The 14,173-nt window shown below is 41.4% G+C and overlaps 2 protein-coding genes across 3 annotated transcripts; one reads left to right on the top strand and one right to left on the bottom strand.

Moving 5' to 3' along the window:
- Window positions 1-701: 701 nt before the first annotated feature.
- On the top strand, window positions 702-3,237 carry ptgr2 (prostaglandin reductase 2). Its single transcript, XM_079370052.1, has 8 exons — window positions 702-994; window positions 1,084-1,205; window positions 1,461-1,652; window positions 1,751-1,921; window positions 2,132-2,341; window positions 2,527-2,736; window positions 2,856-2,895; window positions 2,992-3,237. Exons 1-8 carry the CDS (start codon window positions 958-960, stop codon window positions 3,054-3,056), a joined length of 1,047 nt encoding a protein of 348 aa, XP_079226178.1. The 5' UTR covers window positions 702-957; the 3' UTR covers window positions 3,057-3,237.
- Window positions 3,238-4,192: 955 nt separating this feature from the next.
- Window positions 4,193-14,165, bottom strand: tmem62 (transmembrane protein 62). Of its 2 annotated transcripts, XM_079370049.1 has the most exons (14): window positions 13,949-14,165; window positions 13,574-13,778; window positions 12,969-13,080; window positions 12,648-12,785; window positions 12,140-12,185; window positions 11,514-11,655; window positions 10,463-10,587; window positions 10,143-10,265; window positions 9,345-9,500; window positions 8,712-8,871; window positions 8,278-8,476; window positions 7,996-8,091; window positions 7,718-7,836; window positions 4,193-6,813 (listed from the first exon to the last, which is right to left on the bottom strand). In XM_079370049.1, exons 1-14 carry the CDS (start codon window positions 13,987-13,989, stop codon window positions 6,487-6,489), a joined length of 1,989 nt encoding a protein of 662 aa, XP_079226175.1. In that variant the 5' UTR covers window positions 13,990-14,165; the 3' UTR covers window positions 4,193-6,486. The 2 variants fall into 2 exon arrangements, with proteins under 2 accessions (XP_079226175.1, XP_079226176.1); XM_079370050.1 differs by having other exon boundaries at window positions 13,574-14,165.
- Between the last annotated feature and the right edge of the window lie 8 nt (window positions 14,166-14,173).

Raw genomic sequence — 14,173 nt, 5'->3', positions numbered from 1 at the left:
TATACTACGACCAAGAGAATAAACATATGATCCCCGGAAATGTATTAAAAATCGTATCGCACATGGTACACAAGATTTTATTCCATCAGTAGATTGGAGAAATATATTCAATTCAATTCAGTTTATTAAGGAAGGGGACAGGTGAAATTAATAAAACCAAAACTCTAGTTTTCTTATCTGTAGTCCCCTTTCCCCGATGTTAAAGAGGCTTAAAAATAATACATAAATAAACAATAATAATAATAATAATAATAAATAAACGAGGAGAGAAAAAGAAAAAAACACCTCTCCAGCTACCAGACAAATTTTCATATTTGGTCCGCACTGGAACTCAAACTCGCGACCGAGTTTTTACGCACCATTGTGTGCCTTCTCTGAAAAAACAACTTTGATCCAATCTTTTTATTAACGTTCCAAGTGTTCGTGAGATATACATGTTCACGCAACAATGCATTCATTAGAATACTTGTAAAAACACGTGGACTGAGGTGAGAGTTGAAATGTTTCGGGTCGGGATCATTTCAATGACAGACACGCTCGCGCACACTGAGCGCTGATACAGCAAACTGCAAAGAATTAATTGCCAATGGTTATTTTTGCAGTTTATAAGGGTTTGGACGTACGCACTGAACACACCGAGTGCCTCCGGTGGCTCCGTGCATGACAACAGAACTCCCGTTTTAAAAATGCTTCTGACGAAAGCGGAAGTTGTGGAAGTGAACTCTCTTGCTTTGTCAGTGGTCTGTTGACTTTCTGCTTAGCCTGCAGAGTAAACAGTCTAAAGAAAAGGTTGTGAAACAAGTTCACTGTTTTACACATGTGTTACGTTTAAATGCAACACATTTGGGCTTTCTTAAATCTTTATACACAAAGAGGACAGAGGTTTATCTTCAGGTCTTCTCCAAAGATCAAGCACCAGTCAACGTAGATCTCTAGGTTAACTTTTACTTTTCAAGGATGCAGGTGCAAAGAGTGGTTCTCAACTCACGACCAGGTAGGATTTTTATTTATTTTTTTGTCATAATGGCAGATTATTTTTTTGTCCTGCATCCATGTGGCCAAATTTTGCACAAACGCTTTCAGGTAAAAACGGGACCCCTGTTCCTGAGAATTTTCGGCTGGAGGAGGAGACGACTCTAACAGCTGACCTGCAAGATGGGGAGGTTCTTGTTCGGACGCTTTACCTTTCAGTCGATCCATACATGGTATTAAAACAGCCATCGTGCACATATATTTTAAATGACTGTATTTGTTTTTTCTACATTTACATTTATGCCTTGTAGGAACATGGCTTCACAAAACCCTGGGTTTAGTCCCTCCTTGCGTGCTTCCACGTTTTAGTTCAGATTAGAAAAAAAGGACTCCAGCTGTTACTTAACATTGAAACTAAGAACATGCAAATGTGTCACAGTCCGGTTTCCATGCTGAAAATGTCATCATCTTGTCTCTTTTCTTTGCAGCGTTGCAGAATGAACGAAGACACTGGTGCAGAATATTTGACTCCATGGCTTTTGTCCGAGTGTGTGGATGGTGGAGGTGTTGGTGTGGTCGAGTCCAGCCGCTGTGCGGGTTGCACAAAGGGAGATGTAGTCACAAACTTCAACTGGCCCTGGCAGACCTATGCTGTTATGAAAGGAAGCCTCTTGCAGAAGGTAGGGCATTTAACTATGTGACAACATTGTGACATGTGGCATTGTTATATTTGAAGAAAGCCCTTAAACATTCTGACATTACTTTCTACCTATCGCAGGTTCATCCACAGTTGGTTGATGGACATTTGTCATACTTTTTGGGTGCAGTGGGCATAACGGGCCTCACTGCACTTTTGGGAGTAAGGGAGAAGGGTCACGTGACCAAAGAGGGAAATCAAACCATGGTGGTGAGCGGTGCAGCTGGGGCCTGTGGCTCCATTGCTGGACAGGTAAAATACACCAAATAAAAAAAATGAGCCCAAGCCAAATGTTTCTCAGAGGAGCTTTTAACATTAAATTTGACTACATACAGTATAAGACAATATAAGCATATATAATCCAGATAATCACAAATGCTCATTAAAAAAATGACGAAACTGACAATAAAGTGAAATCCTGACTGTATTGTTTTACCTTATTTTTTCTTTTATTTTTTCTAGATTGGCAGGCTGGATGGATGCGTGAGAGTGGTTGGTATTAGTGGTTCTGATGGGAAGTGCAGAGCTTTAGTGGAAGATTTGGGCTTTGATGCAGCCATTAACTACCGTCAAGAGGACGTTCCTGCGAGGCTCAAGGAGAGCTGCCCTCATGGGATAGATGTTTACTTCGACAACGTGGGCGGAGACATCAGTGACGCTGTAATCAAACAGGTACTGCTTCAGTTGTCCCTGTCCGAGGAAAAATCTAAGGTCTTTATTTGATCTTTTTTGGGCTGTAAAATGTCAGGATTCTTTTTGCAAAGCTAATGGGCGAGGCTGTCTTTCAGCAGCGAGTGTTTTGTGTCTTGTAAAAAAAATCACTCTCTCATATAGACCTCCAACCTCCTTCTCTCCAGATGAACTCTGGAGGTCACGTAATACTGTGTGGGCAGATCTCCCAGTACAACAAGGATGTGCCTTATCCTCCTCCCTTGAGTGAGGAGATCCAGGAAGCCCTGCGAAGTAAGAACATCACCCGAGAGCGATTTATGGTGCTTAACTACATGAACAAAGCCGACAGTGCCCTCTGTGAGCTCAGCCAGTGGGTTAAATCAGGCCAAATCAAGGTAACAAGGAAATTATGATAATGTATGGTTGACTGTGTAGGCGGCAATGTTTGCAAAATTCAGGCTTCGTCCTTATCTGTATGATCACAGTTTGTTGTATTTCTGCTTCCACTCCACAGGTGTTGGAATCTGTGGTTGAAGGCATTGAGAACATGGGAGGTATGTCGATTATACGTTTGGTGTTTACTTCATGGTATGACTTTTAGTTTGGCTTGGCGAAGAGCTAAATCCTTTTTTTCTCCCATTTCTTTGCAGATGCATTTTGCTCCATGATGAAAGGGGGAAACATTGGCAAGCAAATTATAAAGATATCAGAGTGAATAAACAACCTGTAGCCTCCACGAGAGACGGCTCATCACTGCCATCATCAATAATAATGTAATGAACCCTGATTAGAAGTTGCATTGTATTAGTTAACACTAGCTGGTAAATATTTATGGTATTTATGAAAATATGTTTCTGGAAATGTTATCAAAAATAAAGTACCGTAATATTCTATGAGTACTAGTGAAGTCTTTAACATCAATACTTGGTTTAGACTTCGGTATTAGGTGCTGCAGACAACTATGTGAGGTGGTATACTGGAGCACGGCCTCACAATGAAAATCTAAGTGTGGTGTTATGTGTTCGTCAACAGTCCAGACAAGTAACTACAATTGTGGTTTATTTTTAATTAAATGTACACTATATAAAAATCATAACCCTCATAGCCGTGGAAGATTACGTTGATGGGTTAATCCACAAAACTGTGGCTATCCAGCTGAACTGAAAACAATGCTAGTTTATTAAACAAAGCAACAGCCTCTTAGCTAGTATTTTAGCTGACCGTGTAATATCTATATACTTAAATGGTTAAGAATCAGGCTGGCTTGTTAATAAGCAAAAAAGGTTAGCTAGTAAGAATAGCACTTAAAAGGTTGCACCATTGGTCTAACTTCATACCATCGTCATATTGAACTACTTGTCTCAGACTTTATTGTGCCATCATGTATATTGTTGAGATAAGATTTGTCTAATAATTTAAAACTAAATGAATTTTGAAGTAGCTTTAGCTACCTAACGCTATTTAGCAGTTAGCTTACTCCTTGAAGTACTTAGCTAGAAAGTAGGCCTTTTCTCGTTATATTAACAACAAGGCTGGTTTTCCCTAAAATAATTTTGAAGGAGACGACAGACAAAGCTAAAACAAAGTTGAAAAATAAATGTGGATTTTCTGTATCCTATACATTGTGTAGATGTGGATTTATTTGAAGATTTCTTAAGTAGCAATACTAGTGTTTCCAGCTCAACTTTTAGCAACAGAAATAACCAGAGTGATGCTACTTCACTGAACTTATGTACTGGTTTGTTTTCTTTATATCAGCTCAAATCTGATTATGTTTGACTGTCATTGTCTGTTTCCATGCTGCTTTCTACTGTGTGTAATGTGAAAAAAACAACAACAACACAAAGTATATGATATACTGTAATGAACATTTTATTCCACAGCACTATAAACCATTGATAAAATAAAATAGTGGTTGGCTCTGGTTTTAGTTGTCACGAGAAAAATATGTGGCATGTGTAAAATCATCAATTCATTCATATACTGAAGTGTTTGAACATTTGAGGAGATGCAGAATAAGTCAAGTGAACACCACTTCACCACTATACTGGTATGTCTTCATGATAGTAGTGCGTTGGAGTGGATGTTTTTCTTTTTTTGTGAACAACCAAATCAGTGTACAGTGCAAAACAATCACAACCAGAATAATGATGAAACATAACGAATGAGCACCAATGAACTATCAAAACAGTCTCCTCATGACAAATGTTTGATGTGCTACTGTTAAAAAAAACAAAAAAAACATGCATAATTTGATCATTTAGAGGTGTAAATAATATGCAGTAATCCCGATTACCGTCCCAGTCCAATCAATACTGACTCCATGTGGACATAGCTTGTAAGAGCATCATCATGAAAACCATCCGTTTTTAAGTATCTGTCTTTACGATGGATTTATATACTTGTTTATGCTCCCATTACAATAAAAGAGTTGTCTATGAAAAGAGAGAGAGTGGGGGCCATTGCCAGTGTGAGTGCACATAACTTAATTTTCTCAGCTGTTCTAATATTAAACTGTGTCTTATCACAGCGCTAAGCAATTATTCTTCACTCACACAGTATGGTTTGAAGCAAAAAAAAAAAAAAAAACTTTAGTAGAACATTGCTTCTATTAAAAGACTTGATAAATGGTCTTCACCCTGGTTGTTTTTTTAATTTTTTTTTTAAATGAGATTACTTTGTTCTTGTGGAATCCAACACTTTCTACTACAGACGAGAAAGGATTTAATTCAAAGAACAAAACACTCTTCACAGTTACCTGCTCTCCCACCTTCTTCACACATATTAAGGAATCATCATTCTGAGGCCACACAGACAAATGTCCTCACACACATAAAGCTAGGAATGCTATTTTATCATCTTTTCCATGTCCCCGAGAAGCAGCCATTTCCAGTGCAGCTATAATAAAACATACATGTAAGTGGGGGATGGGGGGGAAGAGAAAAAAAAAAAGGAAACCACTCAATACAATCTGAATCAATAAATAAAAAAAACAACAGCGTATAACTTTTCATCCTATTTCACCACATCTTGAACACATTCATTCCCCCCCCCTGTCACCACACGTCTTGATTGTTTTACAGGATGGTTGAGTTCGCTGAGCTACTGTGGAGTATAAAAACATTGTCCTGAAATACTTCGGGGACCGGCGTGTCGTTGGAGTGCTCACATTCCTGAGAAACAAACAGCTGCTTTCTGTATTCACGTTTGAAGGAGCACGTACACTTACGCCGGTGAGCTTTCGTTTTTTTTTTTTTTTTTACATTATGAGTGTTTGTAAAACAAAATGAAATATTATAAGTATTTGATATGACTACTCAATGCAAAATTCAAGAGTATTTTTTAAGTGGCAGTCGTGTGCAACGTAATTACCAAAAAAACACTTTAAATCAGTACACAATAGATTTTTTTCCCTTCTGTCGATTTCCTGTAATTATGTGGAGAATAAACTTGAGATAATGAACATCGTAGGCTGTATTACACGTGTCATTCTCACCAAAGAGACTGGAATGACTGCACTGCGTGTTCAACTTAGGAAAAGCTCACAGTATACAAAACGAGGCGTACGCACTTCCTTATTATTATTCACATGAATTGTATACTGGAGGGTAAAACAGGAAACGGGAAGATGGGTTTGGCACGTCCAGCCGTCTTAGTGAATGACGAAGATTTTTCACAGGGAGGAGGAAAAGGTAAAATCTTTCTTATTCATCATTTGGCAGTGGTGGAGTGGCTATCGGCCAAGGCAACACTTCCAAAAAGTGCTAAAGCTCAAGTAAATGACTCAGCATTCAGTTTACCGCAGCTCTCGTTCGGTGCACTGTCAACTGCAGCACACATTCAACAGTCCTCACTTCGCTCAATGAAGCCAGTTACCCTCATGTCTCCCAAAGTGTTTCTTACACTGTACACATTGCTATGAATATGGCCAGAAATGTGCTCACCAGTGCTTTACAGTAACATGCATATTAAGTAAACAATACTATCTAGAAACAGGAGAGTGACCGATGTTCTGTCAAGTGGATTTGGAAAGAAAGGAAGGAAACTGAAATGTCCGGGATGGATAGAGACAGCAAAATATATCTGCGAGTCAGGGTCGATGGGAAAATCGTGGAAGTGGTTGTGGTGGAACAGTGCAATTACTGTCAAGAGGGAGAGACGCTCTTGCTCTTGCTATGTTCCCGGAGAAGGGGGGCGGGGCCTGTCCAAGCACGGTAGACCAATATCAGGCTGAGTGCCAGCGCCCACGTGCGGACAGGAGACAGGAAAAAGGCCACGGAGCCGTAGGTCTCCAGGAGGAAGTAACAAGAGTGGGCCTGCCAGGTGAGCAGCAGCAGCATGAAGACGTGCACGGCCAGAGTCCGCCAGCGGCAGCCCGGCCGCAGGAAGTGGGATCGAAAGGTGTTGCCGCGGCAACGGTGGTGGAGGCTCCAGCACAGGTAAAAGGTGAGGGGCATGTTGAAGAACAGCATCTGGCACAGATTAAATAAGCCGAGTTAAATGTGTTAGTGCTGTATGGAGCTCACAGAACAGGCTGACAACACATTTATCAGTCGGGCATTAGGCAGCACTTTGATACCTGTTTGGCTCTACAGGAACCTTGACTGGGATGTGACCTCATCAGATCATTTAAACTAAAGCGTTATTTTAAAAAAAACACTTGGTATCGTTCTCACAAAAAGCCAAAAATGAAATAACTGCTGGGAAACGTGCCAGTTCTTTTTTCTTCTCTGATGAATCCAGAAAGGCAACTACTTGTCATGATGTCATGCAGACTGAAAAACAAACAAGGAGGCCTGAGGAAAATATTAGGCTCATGAAAACTTCCAACTAACTGTGAAAACAAGCTTTGAACACAACACTGTGTGGTTGTGTGACTATTGAGAAGCCTCATGCTTTCCCAGCTAGTTTGCAGTCGCTGTTATTAGGTGATGGGAAGGAAGCATACAGTTGTGTTTCAGGAACTTGTGGTGAAAATGCTATCTGAGTGGTGTGAGTGAAAACAAACTATCAACTTGTGAGCCAGTGAATAAAAAACAGATAGGAGGCTATAAATATATGCGTTAAATGTTTATTCATCTACTTCAATAAAGCATTCATAGTTTTCTTACATCATAATGACGGTATTTTCTCTTCCTGTAAAACGTTTCGATTGTCTCACGACTCATCCTGCACTCAGTGGCGTTTACTAACATTTCGATAAATTAAAAAGCTTTTTTGAAGCAAACAATCCAATCAGAATAAACCCAGTGTTATGTCCCGCCTTCTCTCTTGTGATTGGTTCTCTCCCGTTTCAGATGGAAACACATCACGACACAGCAGTTAGATACTCTCCACTGTACATAAAGCCCGATGTGTAATCAATCATTTTCATACCTGGACAACACCAATGACGTAAGTGAGACTGCCCTCCAGAAAATGTCCGTCGATGAACACCCCGAAGGCGAAGCAGGCCCCACTGTGACCATCTATCAGCTCTCCTATAAACCACGGACCTGAAACATCACACAGCTTTTTATACAGGAACAATGTGCGAGAAAACAAAAGACATCATGGAGAGAAACACGGCATCAACATCAAGAGGTCTGTGTCTCACTTGTAACGCTGCTTTGAGCGTGAAAAGCTTCGAGCAGGAGGCACAGGGCCTGACTCACCTACGGCTGTGCACAGGTTGAACAGCAGCAGAGAGTAGAAGAAGGTGTCCATTGTACTGACATGATGCAGCGACATGCAAGCTTGAGAATAAAATCCTGTAAATAACAGACAAAACAATAACAATAATTCAAATGACTACTTTCGCCTTTTTTAACGCCAAAATCTTTTCAGTGATTAAATTGGTCATGCTCCGTCTCTGTCTACAATCGAGACTTTGACACGAGCAAACTGCACTTAAATTGCCTGTATTTGAAACTTCAAAAAAAAAAAAAAAAGCTCACCTCTCCTCGAGGGAACGCTCAGGAACCTGAAGGCCAACAGCACGCCGACGTTTAGCAGCATGGTCAAGATGAAGGCCACTCGGGCCAGGATGTAGTGGTCTGTGAGGAGGATGAAGGACTGCACGAAGCTGAAGCTGGGAGTCAGGTCATCCTCCAGAGTAAAGTGTTGCTCCCGCACCGACGACCGGCCTGCCGCGTCCTGAAGCACACACAAACAAAACATCCCAAAAAAAAAAAAAAAAAAAAAAAAAAAAAGAGCTCATTGTTATGTGTGTGAGTAGTGAATCAACGCCACAGCTCCCAGACAGAGCAAACCAGACCAACTGAGTCATAATTCAACTCCAGCAAACAAATTTAATCAGGACCTATGAAATATTCAGAGGTCTCAGAACACGTTTTAGTGTAAGTGGAAGATAAATGAACGCTGTGCAAACCTCCACTTTTACTCTGATGGTGTGCAGTCCAGTGAGGTAGAGGGACGGATCCCACAGCAGGACGTAAAGAGGACCTCCAGCGGCGTCGCATTTCCCCAGAGGCTCCCCGTCCACGCTAACGTGCACTGCTGTGATTGGTGCCTCTGAGAAGGCCAAGACCCTATTGAAGACAAGGAAATACATGAGGTTGTAATTCTGAGAGTTGGAGACTGAAGTGTGCAGGGGCTGCAGTCCTGGTGTTTTTGTATTATTCTATTTTTATTTTTTTTTTTTTTAGACAAAAGTAAAAGTTAAAATATTCTCAAGTCTTCAGTCCAAGGCACAAAGTTCCACAGCTCGAAATGATGTGATATTTACAACAATTGAAGTTTAAAAATCTGGGATCAGGACAACCACTCCCTGGACGTATGCTGCTATGTCTTCCTGTTTGAAAATATGTAAGCCATATTCTTGTCACGAACACCAACATGTGTTTTAATACCAGGGCAACAAATCATGACAATGTTATAAAAACATGCGCAGGTGCTCTGCAGAAATGTGCGTGCAGATACATCAGAGAAAGCATGTGCTGTGGAAGCATGTGCTGTAGAGCCAGCACAGCCCTAAAGGGTCAACAAAGAAGCAAACAGGCACCTGATGTGTGTGGACCTGCGTATGCGCCCCAGCGGCTCCACTCCCGGGTGCAGGTACTGCGCGTCCTTGGGGTTGGTGATGAGCACAGCGGGCCACTGCTCGAACCTCAGGTCAGAGAAACTCAGCAGGTCGTGGTCAAAAGCCAGAACCCTGTACCTGGAGACAGATGTGTTGGTTACAGCTGGACTTCCCCCCCCCGTAATAAATAAACTCCAACACAAACACTGGACTTGGCCTAGTAATATAATTCACTGTAACATGAGAAGCAGCATCAAGAGGTTTAACAGCCTTCTGCGTGCATGAGAGGCAGCTGTGGCTCAGATGGTAGTCGTCGTCTCTCAACGGAAAGGTGGAGGGTTCGACCTTTGGCCAGACAGTTAACACTGCTTCGTCGGCGGCGTATTTACTTCTGATGGTCTCTCTACTTAGCAACCTCTGCCATCAGTGTGTGACACGCGGTGTGAAAGTGCTTTGAGTAGTCAGAAGCGTTCTACAAGGTCAAGTCCTTTTGCCAAAGAAACAACAATTACACTTAAAGTTTACAGGCTTTTAACATCCAATAATGGACAACAAATCCTTTTTGGACGAATACAGCTCCATATAGATGGAAAAAGTAGAGAAGTCTTAATAACACTTAATCCCTTTAAACATCTTTGAAGACTGCGTTAAGACCTGCAGATACTCCGGGAGATGTCTGAACAGCTGTGGAGCTATTTATGTAAAAAGATCAAAATCAAATAACAATAAAAAGGAGTGGAAGGAAATATATATATCGAGTTATCTTGCCATCTGTCATACCTGCGGTTATCCATCCAGTCGCCCAGCTCAAGCTCCAGAGTACCTTGAGGGTGTCGGCTGTGGAGGACGGGCATCAGGCCGCCCAGTGTGTGCAGGTGGCCACACAGATACGCAACAGCAGATCTAAACACAAAAAAAAAAAAAAAAATTAACATACTAACATACTAAAATAAAATAAAAAAGCAGACAGAATATAAATAATAATTACAAACAGTGGATATTATAATTTAGAAGAAAATAAAATTAAATATAGAAGAAAATGAAATTTTTAAAAAAATTTGCAAATTAGAAACTTCAGCGACAAACAATGTTTTTCTTACCTCATTATGTCCCGAACTCCTGGAGCAGGTGAAACGACGGTGGACGTGGTGTAGTGGCCAAACCAGATCGACTGGTTGCTTTTCAGACTCTCAACTCTGAACGTGTCCAGCAAGTCCATTTGAGTCTACGACACATCGAGAGAGAAACTCGTCTTTAACTACAGGTTCTGCGCTCTATATTCAGTGACGTTAAACTAAAATCATTTATGTTTCCCTTGATCACATAACAAAGATAATGAACTGTATGTTCTTTATGGGAAACAGACATTTAAAGAATTGTTTACCATTAAGTGTGTGAGGAAACAGGAAGTCATGTGCTGATGTTATATATTTGCTTATTTTTAATATAAACTACTTTTTTCTTTCCCGTTTGCTACATAATGGCATTTCCATGTTTGGAGCTCCCCCTGCTGATTGGCTGCAGTATATATCGTAAAGCTCCGCCTCCTCCATGAGAAAAGACAGGACATGGGTGAAATTATCAAATTAAAATACATGCCAAATAATTGTTTTCCAAATATGGTTTGCATCACTAATATTAGTTCTTATCATGTTGTTTCATGTTCAGTTCAGTCTTAATTAGATCTTTAATGCTAATAAAGAGCGGCTGCATTGTCATAACTGATAGCTCTTGACATATACAGCCTCTGTGTGCACTCGATTAGCTGAGTAGATGAGAAGCAGAGAGAGGAAATGTAAATATGAGTCATTGAACTTTCCATAACTGTAAGTGTGTGCTTCAAACCGACACGAGAGTCTGTTCTGCTGAGGGCTGGAGCGACCGGAGGGATCTTTGCCTTTTATCAGTAAGTTTAATGTGAGCTTTAGTGGGGGGTCCATGGCATGCACATTTTGTCTTCTTTGTTTTTTTTTAAAGGGGAAGAGGCAGAGGTGGAGAGACGCACCGTCCATATTTATAGAGTCAAGGTTCAAGTCTCTTATCTTTACCTCGTCCAGGTGTCATAAGAACCAGAGCAGGTGTCTCTTAACTGTGTTTACATTTCAGCAGCTGTTTATGTTGTGTTAAATTAAAAGCGTGCGACAGATCTACCTGGTTTAAAATGCCAAAGAAATTGTATGGCCTCTTGGGTCCTGGAGTCAGGGTGGCATCAGCACACACGAAGGAGTAGTTGCCGAAGGGAGTTTTGTGAACGTAGTGGAAAGAGCCAACTTTCTGATTGGCCGAGTATTTCCTTGAGGAAATCAAACAGAAAAAGTCAGCGTGAGCGATTAGACACTGTGGTCTGGGATGGAGCCAGCAGCTCGGCTCCTAATACAGTCCTCAGATAATTTAATGTATTTTAAATGAATTAATGAATCAGGCGTGCATACGAGACAGACCGCAGCATTGAAAAAAAAAAAGAAAAAAAAGAAGGAAGATGAAAGATCTATCAGCATTAACAGAAGCGGCAATGTCACATTAAACACAATTTGTGTCAAAAGACGAGACGAGAGTCGCTCTGTTCATGTAGCTTGAGCCTCTATTTTAGTCTTCAGGAAGCTCAGATAGCTTGAATTATTGGCAATAAATAGGTCTGCAGCGACTCAGGTTTCAAAAGCATTGAAGCTACTCCGTGAGCTGATCAGCTTCGCACTCAGCGAGCTGCTTTGAGACATGGAGGAGAAGACTGGGTGTAAATCACACCTCTATTGTAACACTGACATTTTCATACTGACCTGTAATAGTTGTTGGTGCTGTCCAGTGACATAATATTGAAGGCATCTGTCAAAAAAAAATCACTGAATCACTGCAAAATGTCTTGTGAATAAAATACCCTCAGAGCCTTAAGTATGTAATTTTTCATATCACAAGAAGACATTGAATTAAATCTGCTGTTACCAAAGATCCCACCGACAGATGAACTAACACACATCAAAAATGTACGATCAATAACAGCCGAATAGCTGTCAGACAATCAGCAGATACAATAAAATAAGCCGTCTTCTATGTAACAGTTACAAGTATCTGGTTTCACATCTAATAGCTTGGGATCCAATAACAAGAGGAGAAAGAAGCAGTAAAGAGGAGGGGCGGGAGGATTTCCTGTGCAATGCTAAAATGCACCACAGTTAATGGCTTCTTCAGAAAGCTTAATAGCAGCACTGGCTGCTGAGGGATGAGTTTGATTTGAAGCAGTGGGTTTGGAGAGAACATTAAGATAACAAAGTGCTGCGGTGTGGTTACCATGATTTCCGCGGATGTCTATCCACCTCGTGCGCTCCATCACGCGGGACCTCTTCAGGACGTTGTGGTAGGCCTGCCACTCGACTTCATGCTGCAGGGAGCCCACCTTACTCTCCGTTTTGGCATCTGTCAGATCTCCTGTGGAGTGGAAAAAAAAAAAAAAAAAAAAACACAGATTAGAAGAACGAGACGCAGCTTATTGTTTTAACACTGCTCTAAATTTGGGGCTCCACACCCAACAAAATTGTTTTTTGTTTTTTTAAATCATACAAATACTTCTTATGCATTCTTACATGGGTTAAAGACGGGGGATTACTGTACCTGTTGCAAGCACGAGAGCCGGTTTGATGACTTCAATCGTGTCAGTGCAAAACTTTTCAAAATCTGGAATGCGTCTTGGGTCATGAAACCGGCTTATGTGAATGTCAGACACCTTAAACCAAACATAAAACACACACACACACACACACACAATCAGGAATAATAATAATAAAACATTTTTTAAAGAAGCCTCGATTCAAGATTTCATTTTGGTTTGTTCATTATTTGAACATAGCAGTATGAAGAGTTTCATTTGTTCATTCTTTGAACACAACAGTATTAATAGTTGTAAAACACAAACAGGTGCAAAGTCTAGCTTCAACTTACTCTGCTGCTGATCTTTTTTGTTTTTTTACCTGACAATGACACACTTCAGTGGTCAGTGACCCCATTCTGTCAATCATTGAGAGAGTTCAGTGGGTGAACTACTAAAGCTAGTCTCATTTAACAACACCTGCAAAGACAACCCACTCCTGTTAAATAAAGAACTACAGAACCATGACATATAAATAGATTAATTTCTATTTAACCTGGTCGCAATCATTACGTTTACAGACTAAAACACAGCTACTGTAGCAAAGCAATGCGGTACAAATAAATCACACCTGTATAAACCAGAATATATGGCTCAACTCGCCGCCGGGAAATGGTCGAGAACTCCCCGCAGATGAGTCTCCATCGCCGGCTGTGGGGCGCTGCACGCTCCGCTTCGGGTGCCAAGCCGTGTCGTAGCTGTCCAGCACCCAGGAGGTGATGCACGCCAGGGCCAGTCCGAGGAGAACCAGCACACCGAACAGCTTCAGCATCCTCCTGTAGTGGCGAGAGAAGGGGGGGGCTAGCTGCCGCCGTCTGTCCCGGACAGTAAAAAAAAAAAAGCTAGCTACTAGCTAAATAAAAAAGGGGGAGCACGAATCACACTAACATGAACTACAAATATAGTGAACCGTTCAAGCTACATGGCTAGGATCTATGACTCAGACCGTGTCTGTCGTCGCCATCGTGGCCCCCCCAGGAGATGCATTGATGTGCGGGGTTCATTCACGGCTCCGTTCAGAGGAGGAGGAGGAGGAGGAGGAGGAGGAGGAGGAGGAGGAGGTAGCTCGGCAGGTTAGCTAGCAGCTAGCTTACCTACAAGCTACCAACAACACAACACACACTGACCGGTTGGATCGGGAAACGTCACAAGCGGAGACGTGTGTGTGCGT

This window comes from Symphodus melops (genome assembly GCF_947650265.1).
Source record: "Symphodus melops genome assembly, chromosome: 19".
NCBI classification, from domain to species: domain Eukaryota; kingdom Metazoa; phylum Chordata; class Actinopteri; order Labriformes; family Labridae; genus Symphodus; species Symphodus melops.
Note: the sequence above shows the minus strand (reverse complement) of the source record. Positions and strands in the feature narration are given on the sequence as shown.

Coding starts and splice junctions, on each gene's coding strand:
- tmem62 (XM_079370049.1), bottom strand. CDS start 13,989: ATGCATCTCCTGGGGGGGCCACGATGGCGACGACAGACACG. Junction 10,588..11,513: donor TCTTTGGCATTTTAAACCAG/GTAGATCTGTCG, acceptor GATGTGTCGTAG/ACTCAAATGGACTTGCTGGA. Junction 6,814..7,717: donor ACGTCATTGGTGTTGTCCAG/GTATGAAAATGA, acceptor AATCTGTGCCAG/ATGCTGTTCTTCAACATGCC.
- ptgr2 (XM_079370052.1), top strand. CDS start 958: ATGCAGGTGCAAAGAGTGGTTCTCAACTCACGACCAG. Junction 995..1,083: donor GGTTCTCAACTCACGACCAG/GTAGGATTTTTA, acceptor AAACGCTTTCAG/GTAAAAACGGGACCCCTGTT. Junction 2,342..2,526: donor GTGACGCTGTAATCAAACAG/GTACTGCTTCAG, acceptor CCTTCTCTCCAG/ATGAACTCTGGAGGTCACGT.